This window comes from Cadophora gregata, assembly GCF_030347475.1.
Source record: "Cadophora gregata isolate MNR1 chromosome Unknown scaffold_18, whole genome shotgun sequence".
NCBI classification, from domain to species: Eukaryota; Fungi; Ascomycota; class Leotiomycetes; order Helotiales; family Ploettnerulaceae; genus Cadophora; species Cadophora gregata.
In genome coordinates, this window is record NW_026695941.1 from 669,958 (window position 1) to 690,159 (window position 20,202).

The following is a 20,202-nucleotide window of genomic DNA, read 5'->3' on the forward strand; positions in this document are numbered from 1 at the left end:
TCCTATAAATACGGCTCTCTCCTTCCACTGTTCCAAAAATCGTTCTTGCCCGCCATCAAGAGAAGACTCCCTTCTTGTCACACACCCAGTCTTGTAAACTGGATACAAGCACCACGTTATCCCACGTTCGGATTCCATGTTCTTCAAACCTCAACGCCCGATCTTGAGCACCTTCAGCTCACTTCATTCTCTTGTCCAAGCCTTTTACACTCGGCCCAAAACAGTCACAAATCATCAACTGTAACACCAGGCAGCCTACCTTCAAAATGGCACCAGCAACCATCACTCAACTCCTCACTCTCGCTCTACTCGCCGTCAGCGCAACTGCCACCAACGGAGGCTACGGCCCCCCACCACCACCTATCCCACCTCCACCCTATGCTGGCCCGGATCCCATCTATGACCCTCTTCCAGGCAACCCGGGTGCTTTCCCTCCAGGATTTCCATTCAACAATTTGCCACCTCTTCCAGGTGCAAGTCCGAATCCATTGCCGGTTCCGGGATACACGCCTATTATTCCTGGACCACCGAAGCTTACTACGAGTAAGGCAGGTGGTATCTTCACTACTCTTCCTGGTGTTCCTGGTGGTCCCGGTGGTCCAGGAGGACCAGGAGGACCAGGTCTCCCTACTGTAGAACCCATTTGGTGAGTTTACCATATTCCTCTCATTCTCTCAGCTGCCTTAACGAATCATACTCTGACAAAATGCAGTGCGAAGACCATCTTGTCTACCACCATCCTTACTCACATTTCCACTACTGTCGTCAGCTTTACAAACACCATCTCCTCGCTTGAAACATTGACGAACAGTGTCTGTGTCCCAGCCATCCCAACTCTTCCCCCAGCTGTCTCGACTTCGGAAACTGCTGGTGGTGTGTTCACAACTCCCACTCTACCCACTCTTCCTACTATCCCAGGAGTGTCATTGACCACCATCACGACCTTGACGACGTTGAGCACAAGCAAGATCACTATCCCGGGTATCCCAACCGGTCCTATTACAACTGTACCGACCATTCCAGGCCCTTCCAGCATCAGTCTTCCGACCATTCCAGGTGGAGTTGGCTCGACTGGTCCTGTCACTAAGCCTACGAGCAATTCCTTCTCATTCATCCCTCCCCCAGTCCAAACCTACCCACCTTCTCCACCTATCTATCCTCCACCACCTCCCCCTCCAGGTTACGGCAATGGTGGAAATGGCGGATACGGAGATGTGGATGACTATTAGTTGAAAGGACATCGGAGATGTTCATCGTGGGATGCGCATCGAAGACTCAACGGGAGAGAGGATTCTATGGATTATCGTCTCAGGGTTTAACTTTGCGGAGTACCTGTTCCCACTAATACCTTGCTTGTATTCATTTCATTCCCATGGCTGATATTTGCGGCTGGAGTCACTCCTTTGCTTTCTTTGCTGGCAGATAGTTCATATTCACCAACACTACAAGATACAGATGCATAAAATTCAAGTTGCTTATCTCAAATGAGCAGTAAAATTGCTTCTTAGTCATCGCTGCATTCACTCGTGGCTTCTAAACGACGACATTGTTATCTGCAAACAATGCCTAATTTCCCTCAGATCTTTCGGTTTATAATTCCGATCGCGTATTACGTACAAAGCCAGGGTTCATCGCAAGTCCCCAGTTACGCTCCAAGGATTGTGTGCAGTCAAGTGGTACATGTGTAACATTCTAATCTTGCGTAACCTCAAAACTGTTCCTGCATATTGATCGGTAGCTGGAAGTAAGGTGATGGCCCTACAACAATCAAAGCATCGCTTTCAAGCTGTGAAACTGCAACACTAAAGTCCCTATCTCATATACTACTCCTGAAGCCGACCTCACGCAACGATAAAGGAAAGCCAAGGCGAGGTTGAAACCGAAGTGCAATTGTGTAACCTACACCTTGGGATTCGAGTATAGAGCTGTTTCGAGACTCACCGTGGTGGATGGTACTCTACTTCGATATCTTATCTCGTTTCCAGGCACACTTGTTTTCTCCAGCTGAGCTCTTTTGACTACACATATATGAGAGATAAGTTGATCTTCCAAAAGGGTTTTTATTGTCAGGGGGCTGGGTTCAAAATATAAGGATGGTGGTAGTGCTTTAATTCAGCTCGCAACAAGCCTCATGTGTCAGTACACTACCATCATACTTGGGCATTGGCATAGACATCCGGAAAGGGTGGCCCTGAGGAGGAGAAAGGAGGCGTGAGTTCCATGTGGGTTGATCTTTAGGTTCATAAGCTAGTGATTATTTGCTGTATTCCGAGAGTGTTAAGGTCAGTATTTGCGGGAAAATTGAGAAGCCACGAATATTTTCATAGTTGAGGGATGATGTTTGGGATGACGGTGAGGGGTGTGATTGAAGGGGGAGAGGAAAGAAGCCATGAAGGGCAGCCGGACGGCGTGCAGTGGAAGTACAAGTACAAGTATAGTCAACTTGCCAAATTTGCTGCTTCCCTTCTATTTGCTCCTAGCATCTCGTGCCACTTCTGTTCCGTTCCATTCTCCTCTCATGACACCCACCATTCCAATCCAGCTAATCTCTCTTTTGGTTTCATCATCTTCGTTCTGTGTCAACCTCTGAACCTTCATGGAAAACGAAATACTGTATGATAAGGCAACTGATAGGCTGGCTGATTAACTAAGTTCTAGTCTGTTCAGCACCTGGAGCTAATATTTCTTCATTCGCGCTTTGGTTCCTTACGCCTGGTTGCTGAGTTGCAGATCCGCAAATTCTCTAAAAGGTTCACGCAAACTGGGTGAGGTCGGGAAATCTCTTATTTAGGGCTGCGGTTGTTGTTGATCTGAATGGGGACTGTCAACATGTTACGTGCAGAGCTGGGTTATGGTCAGTTATCTTCTTTACCCTGTATTCCCATTCTCGCTTAATTGTTGACTTCCTGTTCTTCTGGCTATTAGTTTGATATTTAACTATCATTAGGTATGCTTTCTCAGCGATAATATCACAGTAAAATGAACCTTTGTCGAAGGATGAAATAGGGCATCACGTCACTGTATCGTGATTGAGGTTCAATGACTGGTCGCCAATCAATATCTGCTAATTCAGCCTATATGCAGGAACAAGCGCCATCCTCGACAAGCTCGGTACCCCTCGCCGAAAAGCTTATTTACCCCACCTCAAACGCTCATGGATAAATTATTCTTCCACTCCACTTCCAAGATATTTTTTCACTCATTCCGGACAGATCTGCCAGCTGGCAACCGAATGTCCGGTCGACCATGCGAGCATGAGTATTCATGCCTTCGGAACACTACTTGCATCAAGAGCAGATTGCTGCTTCCGTCAAAGACCGATGTAGATCATTATGACGGACAAAAGGATACCACCCGGAGTTTGGATAGATTGGGAATAGAGTTTCGTACCTGCGTCGAGGATAACAGGCTGAGATGTTCCGGAACTGGTAGTTCCTAATTGCACCCAGTCCTCTTTCATAGTACTGGCACGGGATTTATAGTCCAGCGGGGTAGGATTGGGAATGTATATAAAGCTGCGTGGCTCCAGAATCCGGATCATTTCAAACGTCTTGCTTGCTGATTTCTGTGTCATTGGTTAACTTTGCACATGATGTTGTTTAAGCAACTCTTTTATTTTGCTGTTCTTACTGTTCATGTTGAGCGGTCGAAGGCCTCGATTCATAGGAGACATGATAGCAATCATTGGGTCGACACTTGGGTTAGCATGCCGCAGCTCACCGAGCCTGCAAATTTGCCTCCCGCGCCATTCGTAAGTTATCTAGACCTATATTAAATGTCACCGATGCCTGCTGAACCACCATAGAACCAAACGGGAGCAGTTTTCGTGAACTCAACAATTCGCCAAACACTACACATGTCCATTGGCGGTCCCTCCATTCGAATCCGTATCTCGAACGCTTTCGGCGTAAGCGACCTCCCCATTACAGCCGTGACCGTCGCTCTCCCTTTCAATGGCTCTGCAGGTGTTGCAGCCATTCAACCAAATACCTTGAAAGCTGTCACCTTTTCGGGCAGAACCAATTACACGATTCCCAATGGAGCCTTGGTCGTCTCAGATCCGATTGATTTCAAGGTCGAGCCGCAGACCATGTTAACCGTAACGATATATCTGGCGGATGGACAAAGGAGCTCTGCGAATGCGATTACGTCTCATCCAGGAAGTCGCATAGTCAGCTGGATGAGTACTGGGAATCAGGTTTCGGCGACGGATATCACGGATTCCAGCTCGGCTAATGTAGCTCATTGGTGAGAACTTTGAGCTGGAAAGAATTAGGACATGCTGATGTGTAGATAGGTATTTTGTGAGTGCTGTTGAAGTATATGTGCCGAAGAGCACGCGTGCATTTGTGATTGTTGGTGACAGCATCACAGATGGCCGCGGAAGTGACAACAATCAGAATAATCGGTTCGTATCTCAGTCTAGATGAGAAATTCATTCTGACGGATTGTAGTTGGCCTGACTTGGTCCTCCGAAAAATGCAGACTCGCCACTCGACTTCAGACATTGCGGTGCTCAACCAAGCCGCAGGTGGGAACCGAATCTTATACGACGGTCTTGGTCCGAATGCCCTCTCCCGAATCGATCGGGATGTTCTCTCCCACTCCGGAATCGAATACGCCATGATATTCGAAGGCGTAAATGATATCGGAACAGGTGCCACAGACGCCGCAGCACAAAAAGCTATCGGGGATCGACTCATCGCAGCGTTCATTCAGATCGCTATTCGCATCAAGACATTCGACATTCCTGTCTTCGCCGCAACGATTACTCCGTTCAGCGCTCCAGGCTATAACGTCACGGTACAAGGGTACAGTGACCCAGAGAGGGAGAAGACGAGACAGAGGGTTAATGAGTGGATTCGGAAGAGCAGAACCTTTGATGAGGTGTTAGATTTTGATGAGTGGTTGAGGAACGAGACGTATCCGAGTCAGTTGGCCGATGCATTACAAGGTGGTGATTATTTGCATCCGAATGGGAAGGGGTATGCGAGAATTGCGGAGTTATTCCCTCTTGATATCTTTTGAGATATGGGGGAGGACACATATACAATACCGATGAGAAACATTGTGTAGAAGTCTTAACAACGCTCTCATACCGTATGGCATTGTTCTATTCGAGAAAAATGGGGCACTGACCAACCAAAGAAAGTCATGTTCGAAAACCTCGAAAACCTGCAATGCTATCATTCATTTCCCCACTGAATTATTTGTTTACTTCTCTGCAGAAGCCTACAACAATCCTTGAATACGCAACAGAAGCAGCTTCTGAGAAGCTGGGTGCCCTGCGATGAGCCTCTTTAAAATAGGTCTTTCATACTGTTGGATTATTCTACACTATGTCTACATGCTGTCTTGCGTATAGACAACCCCACCAACCTTCCGAACCTCATCCATGATCCGAATCATTCTCAAACTCTCTGCCAGAGGCATAATTATATTCTCCTTCATCCCAGACAGAATATCCTCCGCAACTGCGTCTGCCTCGAAGTAGAATCCCATTCCCTCATGTTCAAATTCCATAACCTTTTCCTTTTCTCCTTTGGCAAAGATCGTTATTTTCTTGGGTACAGAAGCCGCCGGTCCCGACACAACAATTGTGCCCCCGCTACCCTCGATCCGGAGGAAGTTCTCTCCGCTCTTGCCCCTCATAGAAGCAGTCAAGACCCCCATTCTTCCATTCTCAGGATATTTCAACACCAAGACATCATCATAGTCAACTCCATCCACCACAAGCAGACTGCTAGTGATCTCAGCATCAGAAGCTTTGGACCCTACATGCTCATCAAGTACGACGCTGCTGAACATGAGAGGGTAGACACCAAGATCAAGAAGTGCTCCTCCACCAAGCTCGAGGTTCTTCAAGCGGTGGGTTGGTGGTAAGGAGGCAATATTGATATCAAGGGCGAAATCACAGAACATCCGCGAAATATCCCCAATCACTTTTTGTTTGTGGAGAAGGCGATGTAGTTCAAGGACCAAAGGGAAGAAGCGAGTCCAAACGGCTGACAAACATCAGTGCCACTCTCTAGTAAAGCAGGTCGCAATGGATGGGTGGCAGCGGACATACCTTCCATCAGGAACACGCCCTTCTCGTTCGCTGCATCTATCATCTCGTTCACCTCTCTCTCGTTAATCGCCATTGGTTTCTCACACAGCACATGTTTTCCAGCCGCAATAGCAGCCAAGCACGACTCTTTGTGGAAGACATGAGGGGTGCCGATGTACACAATATCAACATTAGGGTCAGCGTACACAGATTTGTAATCTGTGTAAATGGTGGGTCTGGATTGGTTGGAAGTGAAGATCGTGTTGACGAACTCGCTGCCCTTCGCTTCTGACGATGTGCCGAGTGCGGTGATGAGGTGCGCAACCGGGGCCGAACGACGTGAGAGAACGAGGTCTTTCACGAAGTTTGTTGAGACCCATCCAGTTCCTGACAAATATTAGCTTTAGTTTTGACCTAAAGAGGCATGCATCTACAAACCGAGAATTCCCCATTGGAGTGTTCGTTTGGGACTGGATGCCATGTCTGCTTCCGGATTCGAAAGGTGCGCAGTGAAGCCCGGCTCTTCCGTTCAAGCTGATTATCCTCGCAAGTCAACATCCAAGTAAAGCTTCTTAACGAACTAGAAAAATAGAAGGAGCTTCCAAGATGTATTCAGGCTAATGTCGGGTCAAAGCCAAGTCATGTGACTGGCTTGAATGCTCACATTTTTGTTCGGCTTAGTCTTAATTTACTAAGCTGTGGAAAGGAAGAGACTGTCATTCCGTCAGTTCAGCCTGGGTATAGGAATAGGTTCGTGTGCAGCCATGGTGAAACCGGATTCCTGGGCATAAATACCTAGGTAAGATGCTGTTGCTTCATGTGAGGAGTGGGGTGAAGGAGGGGCACTTGGCGGGGTAGAAAGGAAGCAAAATTTTCAACATCCTTAGCTCGTACACATAACCAAATAGCGGCATGTCGTCCAAATCAAGCTAGCTTCTGTGGTGTAAGTATTCGTCGATTCTGTCACAATGATCCAACTAACATATTTCCCAGCCAATGGTTAGGTTCGTACTTCCGCGAGTCTCTCATCCCAAGCGTCATCTAATTCCTCCTCAGGATTCCACCCTTCCAGATTCATGTCAAGCAAGGTGGAGGTTCGTGTTCGATTCACGGCAGTTGCAATATTTTTGAACTTTTGAACCTGTGGAAGTGGATCACAGAAGAAGTGGGTATACTTTTCCTTTGCTTGTGGGATCGGTCTTGATCGCTACTCTTTACTGTACCGGGCCAGGCTCTGTTAGCCGTGGTATAGGTTTAATTAGTGTTCTATATATAAAAAGAGAATGACGTGTGTCTCTTTTGATCTTGCTCTTTTGGCTGTTACTGCTCTCCCGGATCTGCCAGCGATATTGAGATTCGCAGCCTCAAAGACACCGAACGTGGAATCCACTTACATGAACGGGAAGCCATAAACCATATTTTCTAGTTCCTCGGAGGGAAAGTGCGCCAATTACGCTCAGCTCGGCTCGCCTGGTGGAAGAAGCACGTTCGCCGCTCAAGGTGTAGATTATCACCATCGAGTGAAATGTATGCTAGAATAGGATCAAGAAAGGTTTCCAAATTCCACACGCGATGCGCAGAATACGCACCTCTCTCGTCCTCTGCTTCTCAGATGGTCGTCTGATTTCAAGTTTTGATGCAAGTACTGCGATGTATGGCTTGCAGGCGGGTAAGAGCTCTCTTATCCAGCTTTTGGGCCAAGTCACGATTCGCTCAAATGAACACTCAAACACTTGGACCCGCTTCATGGGATACTGCCTTGACTACCTATCTCTCCCACTAACTTTCTATGTACTCACGATGGTCGCTGCGAGCACTGTACGCTGCGCTAAGAAATCGATTGTCAGAGTTATGGTGAGATACATTTCCCTTGCCATTATACAGATGCAATCAACTAGGAAAACGAGGTCTTCATCACTTACGAAGGGATAGTCGGTGGCATCATCGGTCCACAATTATCCCTCGAGGACTAAGCTACAGGCTAAGAACGAGATGAGTATTTGCTTTATTTAACTTGCTAAATGCACCGGATCCTGGGCTGCCAGGCTGCCTCTCAAATTTTGCGAAGCTCAATTTCACTTTACTCCGAGCCAATCAGGTGCGGCCTACCCACGTCGCTTAAACAAGGGGTTTGTTTTGATTAATCAAGCGAGACAGTGGGGGAGTCAAACTTATTCAGCGCAGTTCGATGAGCAATCTGCTTGGCACGTAAATTTACAAATATCATTCAACACAATCTTGATACCAAAGCACAATCATCAGGTCGTTAGAACGTCCAAGAAATCAAAAACTTCCGACATGCAACCCAGGGAAACCTCAAATACACAAAAACGGAAGTACAAAATACAGCGTATCCCACGGCTCTCTTCAGAAAACATCATCTTCAACAGCCTTTCAAATGTTTTCAACTAGAAAATAAACAACAAGATGGTGGTCACCTGTAACGGAAACACCACGCAGAGACATGTATAGAGAAAATTGAAGGAATGAGAGTAAACAGAGCTCCACTCGAATAGGCAGAAAATCCACTGAGTACCAAATCCTAGCCAGCTTTCAGATGTAGAACATGATGTCTTTGACATTATCGTGCCAAGGATTTCTGTTCTCTGTATTACTGCGGTCTCCCCACACCTCGGTGTTCTGCGCATACTGTAGCCTTTGAGAACGTCACCCTCAGGGACATCGATGTTATCTTCAAGGACTGGCTTCATGTAGCATCGCAAGCCGTTACATAAAAAATATGCATAGCGAGCTGGCGTACAAACAGAGAGTGTATTTGTCGCACGAGGGCCCAGCGAGCAGAGATTATTGGTCTGAATTCGTTAGCGCAGACCGGGGAGGGTTAGACATTAACAGCTTACGATTTCTTGAAGCTTATCCCCAGAGTATCAAGACTTATTTTTGACAATGACGTAGTGCCCAGATTTTGCAGTGCCGAGTAGACTATCATGGCTTTGTAGGTAAAAGTTGAACTGCTTGGGGCTGACAATCGTTGTGTCAATAACGAGACCTGGATCAAAACCTCTGCCATCCTTATTATTACCTGGATAGAATCTTGTGTGATGACGTTTCCCGACAACCAAGAAAGTGAGCTCAGCCTTACAAGACGCCTTGGTGTCTGTGCAGATTGGCATTCTCTTGATCGCTGTGATAACCTGAGGGATCTTTTCAACCTGGCACATTCCAAATTGGCTCTCGCTTACTCCGTCTCGATAGAACAGGATGTGGTCGAAATATCTCTTATTTGCAACCCGGTATGCAGTAAGTCGCTCACACATCATCTTTTCAAGGTCTTCAAGATACTTTTCTTTGCATTAGCCCAAATTTTCCCCACTACTATTCGTTGTATATTGATGATCATGCCTCGGTTCTGTTTATCTGAAGTCGTGCGGATGCTAGGTAATGTACGCAATCGACATCGCTGGTGGCCACAACTCCAGCCAAGGATGGGCACGTGTCTGCAGAAGCTCTTCCAGGATGTGTGACATCTGCACCAACAACCATGGTATTTATGAACAGTCCAGAACCGCATTGCAACCTGTGATTCGTTCCTCTGAGCTTAACATTAATTTTCAACCTAATTAGTGTCAACGATTTGGATGGTCACTATGGTTGATAATAGATTTACGCCATGTTTCCCAAGAAGTTGGTGTCAACTCTATTCTCCTTGATTCGATCCAGCTTCTGGAAAGTAGTACAGATATTGGCAACTCCTTGATCACAGTCTGCCCACCATTTTCGATCCGAGTAAATATTGGCATCTTTTTGGGGCAATTGGAAGATGACGAAGTTCGGTTTGCCCAATCGAGCCCAAGCCGCATCAAGGTTCGCCTTGAATTCGGCCCGGCTCATGCGTTTTGTACGAAGGGCGTCCTTTGGTTTGGAGATTCTGGAACTTGAACCCGTATTTCACCAATTCCGTTTGCAGGTACTTTGGGGAAAAATTGTGTCACCAATTGTGGTCAGGGTCCGACAGTTCTTCAGCAATTCTGATCATGGAGATAGTAGTACTCCGGTCAATCACTTCCGAGAATCCCTTACAATTTGAAACATCGCTCAGGTTCCAGGATCCTGGAGTCTTGATCGCCCCGGCAAATTTTCCATTCTCCTTGAGGGTCTTGACACGCTTCTCACCACCTAATTTGGCGTACATCAGTTTAGGCAGTGTAAGCTGGCGAGGTTGCTGTTGAACAAGTTCTACCTCAACTCTCAGCCCGAAGTCCATTATTTGAGAAGTCCCCTTGGCGTTTGAACTGAACAGAGGTGCTTGTCTCATTTGAAACCTCCCATGAATACCTGTAGTTATTGTTGTCCAGCAAAACCGTATCGCCATATTCCATATTTGGTTCCCAATCACCCGCTCTAGAGTCTCCATCGTTGGCGCTGATCTCGCCCTCTTCTTTCCCTGAGTATACGTCTTCGTCTTGGGCGGTTATTCGGTGCCGGAGTTCGCACCCTGGAGGTACTTCCTTGCTGACATCTGAGTGGAGAAAGAGACTGCACAATTGTATATTGAAGGGTGATGCACCTTGGGCTGGCTGCCGAGCGCTTGTTCCTTCTGCGAATTCGTACTCCATTTCTTCCATCTTCTTTTGGCTGGGGGTTGTTGTTGCTGCTGGGTATGGAGAAACAAGAGTTGGCCCAGTCAGGAAATCGTGAGCTAGGCACCGATGAGAGTCCTACTCTTTTGCTGCATGGCAATTGAGGAAGGAACGACTGGGTGCAATACAGTTGTAGTACAACATACCTAAAGTTGGTGAACAACACGGAAGGAGCGGTCAGTGTGAATATAGCCGAACTGCTCGACCTATCTACCTCTCATATCTAGGAAAGCGAAACTTCTTACACCAATTCAACATCTTCCTATTCATCACCAATATCCATTCTTCTCATATCATGAGAGAGGGGGTCCTCCAATCCTCCAATCTTGACTTCAAACTGTCTAAAGCGTATTGGAAGTGCAACATCGAAGAAAGACAGTGGTGTTACCGGGTCTTCGGCTGTCGCGTCAGAGAATGGTGGTTGCGATTCTTCTTTGATAGCTGAAGACGCTGTTAGTCAAACTTCTATAGACAATTTCATGCCTGCAGATCAAAGAAACTTACTCTCCAAGACATTACTCGTCTCTACATCATCTCCATCCTGCCTAAATATCTGTACCCTCAAATCCGGGGCTCCAAAATACAACTCCTCCCTAATCAAGTTGCTCATCGCAACCAGAGTGGCCGATCAGTCAGCCGGCTTTTAAGCTAATCAGTCAGCTGGGAAAAAAACGTCAGCTAGTTAGCTTGAATATATTTGTAAGCCAGTCAGCTAGAATATAGCTAGCTTATAAGCTAGCTTATAAGCTAGTCTTTATAGTTTTAACGATTTTAAAGTGAGGTTCTAAGCACTTAGTATAGCGATTTAATACTATACTTACTAAAAATAGAAGTCTTAGAGCAGGAAAACTATTTCTAATTAGCTAGATTAGGTAGTCTAGCACAGTAAAATAATCAAAGCTTATCTTAAGGTTATCTATATTATATAGTAACTCTTTAATTTTATCTGAATTAACGCTGTAAACATATCTTAATCGATTACGCCTTTTAATATTAAGAATATAGCCTTAGAGGCTTCTAAATCTCTATCTGCAAGTATTACAAGTGCTTTAATCGATCCTTTTACTTATATAATAAGTGTAAGTAAAGAACCTTTAGTAAATATAACTTAGCTTTTATTTATAATTAAAGACTGCTGTCGATAACCTAAGGTAGTATATAATAATAACTATAACCCTTTTAAGCTATTAAGAGATAATTTAAAAGCAGACTACTCTTTATATTCCTTTAGAGAACTGTTGTTTAATAATAGGCTAGTAAACGTGTCACTTTTACCTTAAGGCTTTATTTTTATACTTATAATAAGTATTTTAAATCGATCATGGCTCTGGAAAGTTAGCTACACTCTAGTATAACCTAGGAAAAGTAAGAAATACTCTTTTTAGGCGTGTAAACTATATAAGCTACTTCTTTTATCTGTACTTTAAATACTAATAAAGTTAAGTTACTACGATCCTTAATTTGCTAAAAACAAGACTATAGTCTTTAATAGTAACTCTTTTAAGAATATAATATGTTATATAGCTCTAGAGTATTAATTAGACTAAGATAGAGATATCAGAAAGCTTCCTTTAACTGTAATTTAACCTATATAAGCCTCTAGTCCTATGGGAGATAGTTACGAGTATATTATACTTTTTTAAGAGCTAGAATTTAGGAATGCCTTTATTAAGTAGGTAGTAATAGACGATATCAAATACCGTAAAGCTTCCTTTAAACACTTTCGTTGAATTATTAAAATTGCGAATATTTAAGCTCTTAATACGTTACCTACTTTTTATTTAACTTTAGAGATCTAGGTAACTTAAAGATTTAAGTACTTTAAGCTATAGATTATATAAGACGTTGTAGAAGCTTAATTGAAAGTCTCTATATCTTTTAATAGCTAGAGATCACTTTAGGATAAGATTAACGTAGTTATAGTTATTTTATATTATATAAACAAAAAAAGAGAAATAATTATAGTACTAGCTAGCCTGCCAGAGCTTTTAGGCTATAGAAAAACTAGTGTTAGTAAGCTAGTTCTTTTCTAGCCTCTTCTCTTTACTAATTGAGTATAGACTAAGCTTTTGCTATTCTCTCTCTCTTTTAACAATTTAGAATCAACGAATATAACCTTAGTTAGTTTATCCTTAACAACGCGTTAAATAATAATACTACACTCTTAGAGCTTTTAAAATCACTTAATTTTAACTTAAAATAACGCTGGTTTTATTATATAGGCTATATATTTAATCTTATTACTAAATAATACTTATTTAGTTAAGATATGTTATCTTTTAAGGCTGAATTTAAGAGAGCTAGTCTTAAAGAAAGGAGATAACTTTAAAGGTCTCGCGGAGAGCTTAGAAAGCTTTATAACTTAGTAGTATATATTATAGCCTCTAGAAAGCGTGGTGTAGCCTTTAATAGCTTATAAGATGAGTTTAATTAAGGTGAGGCCGCTGGAAAGAGATGGAAAGTTGTTTTGGACAGTAGTATACGCTAGAATTCCTTATATTTAATAATTATACACGCTCTAGCTCTTTACGAGGCTCTTAATACTTACGCTATTAAATTAAGGGTTTTTAAAGATACTCTTAATTAAGAGGTGTTTTAAGAAGATTATCTTAATAACAACAAATAGGAGACTCTTTAGCTAATAGCAGAGTATTTAGAACCTTTTTTCTGTCTTACTAAAGACCTTAAAGGCAACCCTAATCAATTTAACTTTACGTTATTATCTCACAGAGCTCTCTAGGAGTTATTACCTCTTTTTAAAGCTCTACTCTCTTACTTTAAGGTTCTAGAAGCTAGCGCGAAAGCAGGTCGATTTAACAGCTACTAAGATATATAAGAGTCGATTATACTTACTTGAAATAAGACAAAGGAGTTTTATAGTAAAACCGATATCTCTCTTATATAGATAGTAGCTTTAGTTCTTTACCCTCGCTAGAAATAGCAGTATTTCAACTAATAATAGACTAGAGATAACGTATAATATATAAGGAAAGGAAAGGCGTCTTTACAGAAGCTTTAGGAGATAGAATATAAAGGAGAAGCTATTATACAAGTAGAGGAAAGAACTCTAGAGCTAGAGCTTCTAAAGCTATATAAAACTAGTTAATTAGAGAGGCTAGCACCTCCTTTTACTAGTATAACCTTTATAGTAAGAACTTTACGACTTTTAAGCCGGAAAGACTAATTAGCCTTATATCTTAAAGAGCCTTTAATAGATTAGCCTCTTTTAAAGTATTAGTGTTTAAAGCAGGTCTAGTAGCTATAGCTTACTAAGATAGCCTTTAATTTTTTGTGTATACTTACTATAAGCTCTGAGTATAAGCGTGTTTTCTTATCTTATTTTATATAAACTACACTACATAGTTTAAGGTTATTAGGTTAATTACTATAGTATTAAGAGTGCTTAAAAAACTAGCAAAGAAGGGAGATAGTAGAGCTTATAGCGGCATTTAATACAGTTGATTTTAGGAGGGATTTTTAGTATACGTCTATTTTTAGAATCAGCTTTTAAGCAGCTTTTAAGCTCTTTAGTTAAAGCTATTAAGCTGTGATTTATACGTAAGCTAGTCAGCTCAGCAAGTTGCTCAGCTGATGGCTGACTGATTGGCTGATCGGCCACTCTGATCGCAACCACCCTATCCTCTCTAGACTTTGTATACACCATCGTAAACCTACCATGCACACCAAACCTCCTCTTAGCAACTCCCCTCTCCTCCTCCGTAAAACTACCAAACTCTCTAACTTCAAGTTCAAGAGGTTGGGCTCTCCCACGATTGATCTGATTAAAGATCTGGTTCTCAACAGGCACGAGGCTCTGCATCCAAGCCATTTCTGGGTGTAGGAGATGAAGGGCTTGGGATTTTGCTGTACTTGCAATGCGTTCGTAACCGGAGACTAGGAAGGAGAATTTGTTTCTGGGAATGGTTGCCGAATCAAATGACAAGGAAGGCGGTATTGGTGGTATTGGTGGTGATACTAGCATTGATCTCCGAGAGAGACTCTCCTTATCCGAGGAGGATGTCTCTTCGATGTGTAAGTCCAAGGTTTTATCCATGTCTACATCATGTAATGATGATTCAGGCTCAGGAGATGGCGAGCTCATGAACTCTTTGAGCGGCGAGCTACCCTTGACTTTTCGGTGCCTAAGCTGTTGTATTTGGCGGCGTAGCTTTGGCGGAGAGATGGAGGAAGACATGCTGCCGTCAAAGCTGTCATAATTCTCCTTTACTGTAAAGGTCAGAAGTTTCTAGGGTTGTTAATTTGTACTCTGTCTATGAAAACCAATTCATACAACTTACTGAGGACGGTCGGTTACATGGAACTGTACTAGAAGGACCAAAGCGAACCTTCTTCAAGACGATAGGTACTGAGCCATCCCTGTCGATGTCCATTGCATCGTCACTATTGGATCTCGGGCGTTTAAGTTTCCACATGTCTGAAGTTGGCTTAAACTTGATACTTGGTATTTGATATTTGCTGATGCTTCAGACTTCTGGATATGATTTTGAGCCGAAATAGAATGCTATTGGAGGGTTGTGGTTTGCATTTGTTGTGCTTTCTGAGAATTGAAGTAAAATAGAAACCGGAAGGAAATTGTCTTGTGGGAGAGAATTTTCATCTCGACTGCAACAGGATAGTCGACAATAGCAGCCAGCTAGAACCAATTTTGAATAGTTGTTAGTCCGCGGCCCCAGGAGAAGGACAGCCAATCACAACACAAGATATAGTCCAAAACAGATCACTAATGGACTAGAAGCATTATTTGATGTGAATGAGGGCTTATACTTGCTTTTCAGAAGTCATAGGTCAGGGCTAGTTCTGCGCCAGATTCTAGGTACCAGAAATGGATTATGTTAGTGTCAAGCTTCTAAGCGAGGTACATAGGAAAGGAGGTGACGGATGTTTTGCTGTCAGATATTCTGAATCGCGGGTGGGCTACTAAGTAGTTTTATTCAAATTAGCAATTTGTAATGTAACTTAGACAGCCTTTGGTCTTTCACTGAAATCATCCTCCTAGCTGGCCAATTTTACCTTCAAGGTTGGTGAAGGCAGAACATTGTCACGTGAAGCGCTCCTTGCTCTCACAACAGATGATATGTATTAGAATACCCCCTGTATCTGGTCACAGAAAAGGTAGACACGGCTGTCTCGTGCTTGATATTTCTCTGTATTTCAACAGCATCAGCCTCCATTTCGAGGTATGCTACGAGACCATGGAAAGGAAAACATGTTGCTCTCTAGTGGTAAGCCGAAACAAGCTGGTCAGATCACTTCACATTCCCGTGCTCAGGACTCGTGTAATACATGTTTGAGACGATTGCGTATCAAGACTGTTTTACGGTATAACAAAATCTAAATAGCAGCTTGAGAGCCTGCTACATTACCATCTACCACCATCTCGAAAGTCCAATGCCCAGGCTGTAAATAATCAGAAAGGCACCAGATCCAAGCAAACTCTCGATGTTTTCTTTCTTCACTAAGTATTCATATTTACAAGCTTCTTAATGATCATTCATAGCAATTCCACCGAGATAGACTGTGGCCTGTGGACAGCTGGCAGTTTTGAGACACTTATTTCTTTCTGCTTACTTGAGAAGAAGGTGAGGCAGGCAGCATGCAGAGCTGGGTTGTTAGGTAGCCACGGAAGCAGATTGATATAGAGTATGGGATTCTTCGTGGGGAATGAGTCCGGGACCACAAGAGACGCTGTATTTCCAGACTTTGCCCAAAGGTACGAACGAACGTCCAAGCAGTCGCAATTCTGGTATGATGGGACATTTAGAATACATCTCACGTAGTCAGCCCACTCTCAGAGGAATTAATTGACAAGCATGTCCAAACACTGGCAATCTTCAACGTTGCCACCCATTCCCATGCCACTCAGCAAGCTCGGACACATAGCTGCCACCCCAGCATTCGTGCCGCACTGCATTACCAGACCCCAAACTCTTTCCATGGCGAAGCCAAAGTACGGATTGCTAGGGCTATCTTCGTCGGTAGACGCGCCCGCGATGTCCTGAGACGAAGCGTCATAACTCCAGCCCTTTTTGCTTGTGATCGCAGTGAGAAGTCCGCCGAAGATGTTCCTGTCTATCCCACGAATACGGCGCGCGCTGGCAACAAATTGGCCTTTGTAGGAGAGGAGAACATGTTCTTTAGCTTCGCAAGCACGAGAGTAGATCTTTTCATAAAGAGCTGGGATGACGCCCCATTTGTCTTCCCATCCCCATCTGTCCGTGCAATTGCTGCATGGGCAAGTTACACCCGTAAAGCCAAGACTCAGCATTCCGGTTTCTTTGGTTAGATATGAGTTGATTCTTGGAATGAGTTCTCGCATATTGTGCGCGTGAGCTTGGATAAACATGGTTTGTTCGGCGAGCTCATCCCATTTATTGACGATGTGCCAGAGATACGTCCCGCCCTCTCGTCCGAGGTTGTCTAAACGCTCAACAAGGTCTGCGTCAGTGGCTTCCTTCAGCTTGTAGAGATCTTGCATTGGATCTTTGGTATAGATGATGACGCGGGGTTGGAGCGTGGTGAGAAAAGTCGTGCTTTTGATCGCTTTGAGCATGGCTTGGACTGAAGCGGGGTCTTCCTTGTACATGGATACGACGATTTCGAAGCGACTTGAAGGAACGAATGCGGTGTCGAAGGTTGTCGGTACACTTGGCGGAAGAGACGTGATTGCGGAGTATGCAAATGAGTAAATGGTTGAGCTGAGGCATACGAGAAGGACGAATAATGTGCATCCAGTCAAGATTCGGCTGCATCTCCTTGTGTGCGTCCTCCCCTTCCCAAGAACATTGTTTACCCATTGTTGAACGCCCTCAATACATATCAAAATAGAGTGGTGGGCTTGGTCAGCTCCTAGCAAACAGATAGATGCGACGAAATAAGCTGCGATTTGAAACAAAGAGATGAAAGAGACTGGAAATGAACTGATAGTTGCCAGAAGAAGTAGCAGACTTGCTGCAAAAGGCGCTAGGAAATTTGCACCACAGACGGGTATCTGGGAGACTTGTAGTGTTCCCTCCTCAAAAGATATGGGGAAATATCCCATAAGAAAAGTCCCGGAGAATGCAGTCGCAACGATCGAGACGATATTGATAGTCATCAATGCAACAGTCTCGATTCGTAGAGATCTTGTCGATCTGATGCTTTCAATGTAGTACCCCGTGATACCACTGAATAAAAGACCAAAGGTGAGAGTCATGATAACAAAACCATGGTATGCTTTTAACTTTGCATGTACTGCAATATCAGAGCCAGCTCTTTCTGATCCTAATATGAATAGTCCGCGTGAGACTCCTAGGAGTAGTATCCCTCCCACGCCGAATAAGAGGCCAGGAACCATCAGTCGATACTCTTTGTATAGAACGATACTCGATGCTGCTGTGGAGACGACAGCTTCCCATGAAACGAGCTTCTGTGATCGAGATTTAGAGCAACAGACGAAAAGAATGAGAGATTCTGTAGTATAGATGACGGGCTACACCAATAAGCGTTTTTTGGGGCATTGAGGAGCGTCATCACCTACAAATAGCATAAGCAGAACTGCCAAACTGGGCATGTGCAGGACTCCTTCCAGCAACAAAGGGAATGAAGCCGCAGCCACCAACGCCGCTGGTATCATGGGAGCCCAGTAGCTATTCAACAGAAAATCGCCACCATCTGGTTGTTTCAAGCCCTGTAGCCTTCTCTTTGAACCTCGTATTAAGATCGACTCTGATTTCGTTCGAAGAAGAATGGCGTACACAATGAGAATCGCGGCGAAAGACCGGAAAGCAATTGTAAGAGCTGTTCCATGTAAGCCATTTGGAAGGAGGGGCATTTGATCATTTGAGCGTACGGTAATCTGGCAGATGTTAGCAGACCTCTTCGAAGAGGGAAGGAAGACTTGCGGTATCCGTGTTTCACCATTAGTCGCTTTGTGGTATATACCGCTGTCATAGAGCAGAAGGACCAGCATCTGGCACGTCCAGAAATCAGTATCGTTTAGATAGACTCTCAAATAGATTACCACTGACGCAGCTCTCCCAGCATTCTTGCCAACTTGTGGGTGGATGGATTCCAGCATCTGTACCGGGTCCTTTCCCTCAATCGCCAGGAACGGAATATGGCTGTCGCTGTTGTCGGTATAAAACGGCGTCGAGAACGCAGCCTCTGGCTCTCGTGCAGTATTGGAGAGCATCTTTCATGGCTGTGGTGAGAATTGAGACTGTAGAGACAAGGAGCGCGCTGACATTTGTACTTCTTGTGTCACGTCTTGTGTCATATTGCAGAGAGAGAATTTTATCCAGTACGTGCGTTGAGATGAAACAGAAGGCTACCAGTAGCCTTGGCCGCCACATTTGCTCAGCCTTGCGAGGCGGTTCCACATCCCTGTCCGTTTCAGGGGTACTGTAAAGTCGCTACGCCAACTCCCAAGCGAGGTATAGTAAATAAAACGGGAAGGGTTCACAGAGATATCGGCATTGTCGATTTGCTGTACTATCAATTCAATTGAGAGGTCAACCCCGCGTGGGGCCCGTTGCTTATATCTGCATTCACTTCCGTGGGTTTGAAGGGCTGACTCGAGCAGGCAGTAACTGGATGGATCGGCACGCAACGTGCAGCATTTGCCGCGTCTGGAAACTCTCAGCTTGCCCACTCCTGTCTTTCATCATTTCCCATTTCATGGTCGCCATCACAATTTTTCGGAAACCCCATGCTGTCATACAATGGTCTCCCCTGAGTTGTTGCACAGAGTCGGCAAACTTTCTTGCATAGCCAAGCCAGCCCATACCCCACGTAGTTTTCGTGCAGACAACGACAGTATTCTGTCTACACTTTTTCTGCATTTTCAGTAATAGTAGAATTAAAGACAAAATACAGACCACAGCTGCAGTATTTTTGCTGTAAAAATGCAGACAGATTAAGCTCTCGGTAGCTCTGACCTTTATGTAGCCTATTTTCGGAATACTCGGAAGATGGGAAAGAGATGGGAAGAAGAGTCAGAGCGGGGAGAGAAAAGAGGGGTGTGGGTGGGGGTGGAATTTACTTAGGAGACCCCAAAAGAGACCTTATATGAAAGGAGATGAAGGAGGAAGAGAGAAAAGAAGAGACTGAGGTAAGGAGATAAGCAGCGATCTATAGGCTGTCTGAGCTGAAGACCTCGGATTCTGAGCAGACGAATGGTTTATTGACCACAAGCTCTGCCCTCTCTCGGCCAACAATGCTTTTCAAAGTAGAAAATCGCAGCTTTTTTTGTGGGGGGGTGCATGATTGGGGTCAATAGGGCTTTCATGAACAATATAGGATTTGAATGGCACTGGCAACGACATTCTCACCTTCTTCCCCCTTGATTGTAAACGTGAAGGAGATGAGGGACTGCACGGGCGAGAGGCTGAATTACGTCAGAAACAATCGATACTATGCATGGATCCTCATCGGCTATGATTTTAAAAAAAACCTTTGGATAAAGAGCCTGTTCTTGACTACTCTCGGTTTCGTCAATACGACCAAGTAGCGACAACTGACCCTCAACAATTTTAATTGGTGATATGAGCAAGA

At 44.2% G+C, this 20,202-nt stretch overlaps 8 protein-coding genes across 10 annotated transcripts; 2 read left to right on the forward strand and 6 right to left on the reverse strand.

Annotated features, from left to right (window-relative positions):
• Nucleotides 1-266: 266 nt before the first annotated feature.
• Nucleotides 267-1,229, forward strand: ONS95_006639 (uncharacterized protein; the record flags this gene model as incomplete). Its single annotated transcript, XM_058500106.1, has 2 exons — nucleotides 267-646; nucleotides 713-1,229. 2 exons carry the CDS (start codon nucleotides 267-269, stop codon nucleotides 1,227-1,229), a joined length of 897 nt encoding a protein of 298 aa, XP_058349941.1.
• A 1,738-nt stretch (nucleotides 1,230-2,967) lies between these two features.
• On the forward strand, nucleotides 2,968-5,235 carry ONS95_006640 (uncharacterized protein). Of its 2 annotated transcripts, XM_058500107.1 has the most exons (4): nucleotides 2,968-3,751; nucleotides 3,806-4,248; nucleotides 4,298-4,408; nucleotides 4,455-5,235. In XM_058500107.1, the coding sequence occupies exons 1-4, from the start codon at nucleotides 3,590-3,592 to the stop codon at nucleotides 5,026-5,028; spliced, it is 1,290 nt and encodes a 429-aa protein (XP_058349942.1). In that variant the 5' UTR covers nucleotides 2,968-3,589; the 3' UTR covers nucleotides 5,029-5,235. The 2 variants fall into 2 exon arrangements, with proteins under 2 accessions (XP_058349942.1, XP_058349943.1); XM_058500108.1 differs by having other exon boundaries at nucleotides 2,968-4,248.
• On the reverse strand, nucleotides 5,236-6,992 carry ONS95_006641 (uncharacterized protein). Its single transcript, XM_058500109.1, has 4 exons — nucleotides 6,845-6,992; nucleotides 6,488-6,762; nucleotides 6,071-6,436; nucleotides 5,236-6,005 (listed from the first exon to the last, which is right to left on the reverse strand). The coding sequence occupies exons 2-4, from the start codon at nucleotides 6,528-6,530 to the stop codon at nucleotides 5,344-5,346; spliced, it is 1,071 nt and encodes a 356-aa protein (XP_058349944.1). The 5' UTR covers nucleotides 6,531-6,762; nucleotides 6,845-6,992; the 3' UTR covers nucleotides 5,236-5,343.
• Nucleotides 6,993-9,406: 2,414 nt separating this feature from the next.
• On the reverse strand, nucleotides 9,407-9,901 carry ONS95_006642 (uncharacterized protein; the record flags this gene model as incomplete). The annotated part of the gene is made up of 2 exons (XM_058500110.1): nucleotides 9,407-9,626; nucleotides 9,678-9,901. 2 exons carry the CDS (start codon nucleotides 9,899-9,901, stop codon nucleotides 9,407-9,409), a joined length of 444 nt encoding a protein of 147 aa, XP_058349945.1.
• A 350-nt stretch (nucleotides 9,902-10,251) lies between these two features.
• ONS95_006643 (uncharacterized protein) lies at nucleotides 10,252-10,635 on the reverse strand (the record flags this gene model as incomplete). The annotated part of the gene is made up of 1 exon (XM_058500111.1): nucleotides 10,252-10,635. The coding sequence occupies one exon, from the start codon at nucleotides 10,633-10,635 to the stop codon at nucleotides 10,252-10,254; it is 384 nt and encodes a 127-aa protein (XP_058349946.1).
• Nucleotides 10,636-10,912: 277 nt separating this feature from the next.
• ONS95_006644 (uncharacterized protein) lies at nucleotides 10,913-11,260 on the reverse strand (the record flags this gene model as incomplete). Its single annotated transcript, XM_058500112.1, has 2 exons — nucleotides 10,913-11,091; nucleotides 11,155-11,260. The coding sequence occupies 2 exons, from the start codon at nucleotides 11,258-11,260 to the stop codon at nucleotides 10,913-10,915; spliced, it is 285 nt and encodes a 94-aa protein (XP_058349947.1).
• A 2,942-nt stretch (nucleotides 11,261-14,202) lies between these two features.
• Nucleotides 14,203-15,083, reverse strand: ONS95_006645 (uncharacterized protein; the record flags this gene model as incomplete). The annotated part of the gene is made up of 3 exons (XM_058500113.1): nucleotides 14,203-14,213; nucleotides 14,326-14,896; nucleotides 14,949-15,083. The coding sequence occupies 3 exons, from the start codon at nucleotides 15,081-15,083 to the stop codon at nucleotides 14,203-14,205; spliced, it is 717 nt and encodes a 238-aa protein (XP_058349948.1).
• A 1,038-nt stretch (nucleotides 15,084-16,121) lies between these two features.
• On the reverse strand, nucleotides 16,122-19,123 carry ONS95_006646 (uncharacterized protein). Of its 2 annotated transcripts, XM_058500114.1 has the most exons (5): nucleotides 18,678-18,952; nucleotides 18,552-18,619; nucleotides 18,500-18,505; nucleotides 18,188-18,447; nucleotides 16,122-18,139 (listed from the first exon to the last, which is right to left on the reverse strand). In XM_058500114.1, exons 1-5 carry the CDS (start codon nucleotides 18,839-18,841, stop codon nucleotides 16,469-16,471), a joined length of 2,169 nt encoding a protein of 722 aa, XP_058349949.1. In that variant the 5' UTR covers nucleotides 18,842-18,952; the 3' UTR covers nucleotides 16,122-16,468. The 2 variants fall into 2 exon arrangements, with proteins under 2 accessions (XP_058349949.1, XP_058349950.1); XM_058500115.1 differs by having other exon boundaries at nucleotides 16,122-18,505; nucleotides 18,552-19,123.
• Between the last annotated feature and the right edge of the window lie 1,079 nt (nucleotides 19,124-20,202).

Excerpts from the sequence above, each read along its gene's own strand:
- ONS95_006641 (XM_058500109.1), bottom strand. The coding sequence starts at position 6,530 with ATGGCATCCAGTCCCAAACGAACACTCCAATGGGGAATTCTCG. Across the intron at positions 6,437-6,487 it reads ACTCCAATGGGGAATTCTCG|GAACTGGATGGGTCTCAACA; the intron begins GTTTGTAGATGC and ends AATATTTGTCAG. Across the intron at positions 6,006-6,070 it reads GGGCGTGTTCCTGATGGAAG|CCGTTTGGACTCGCTTCTTC; the intron begins GTATGTCCGCTG and ends GATGTTTGTCAG.
- ONS95_006640 (XM_058500107.1), top strand. The coding sequence starts at position 3,590 with ATGATGTTGTTTAAGCAACTCTTTTATTTTGCTGTTCTTACTGTTCAT. Across the intron at positions 3,752-3,805 it reads ATTTGCCTCCCGCGCCATTC|AACCAAACGGGAGCAGTTTT; the intron begins GTAAGTTATCTA and ends GAACCACCATAG. Across the intron at positions 4,249-4,297 it reads TCGGCTAATGTAGCTCATTG|GTATTTTGTGAGTGCTGTTG; the intron begins GTGAGAACTTTG and ends ATGTGTAGATAG.
- ONS95_006646 (XM_058500114.1), bottom strand. The coding sequence starts at position 18,841 with ATGCTCTCCAATACTGCACGAGAGCCAGAGGCTGCGTTCTCGACGCCG. Across the intron at positions 18,620-18,677 it reads AAGAATGCTGGGAGAGCTGC|ATGCTGGTCCTTCTGCTCTA; the intron begins GTCAGTGGTAAT and ends TGGACGTGCCAG. Across the intron at positions 18,140-18,187 it reads CAGTTCTGCTTATGCTATTT|CCCGTCATCTATACTACAGA; the intron begins GTAGGTGATGAC and ends TTATTGGTGTAG.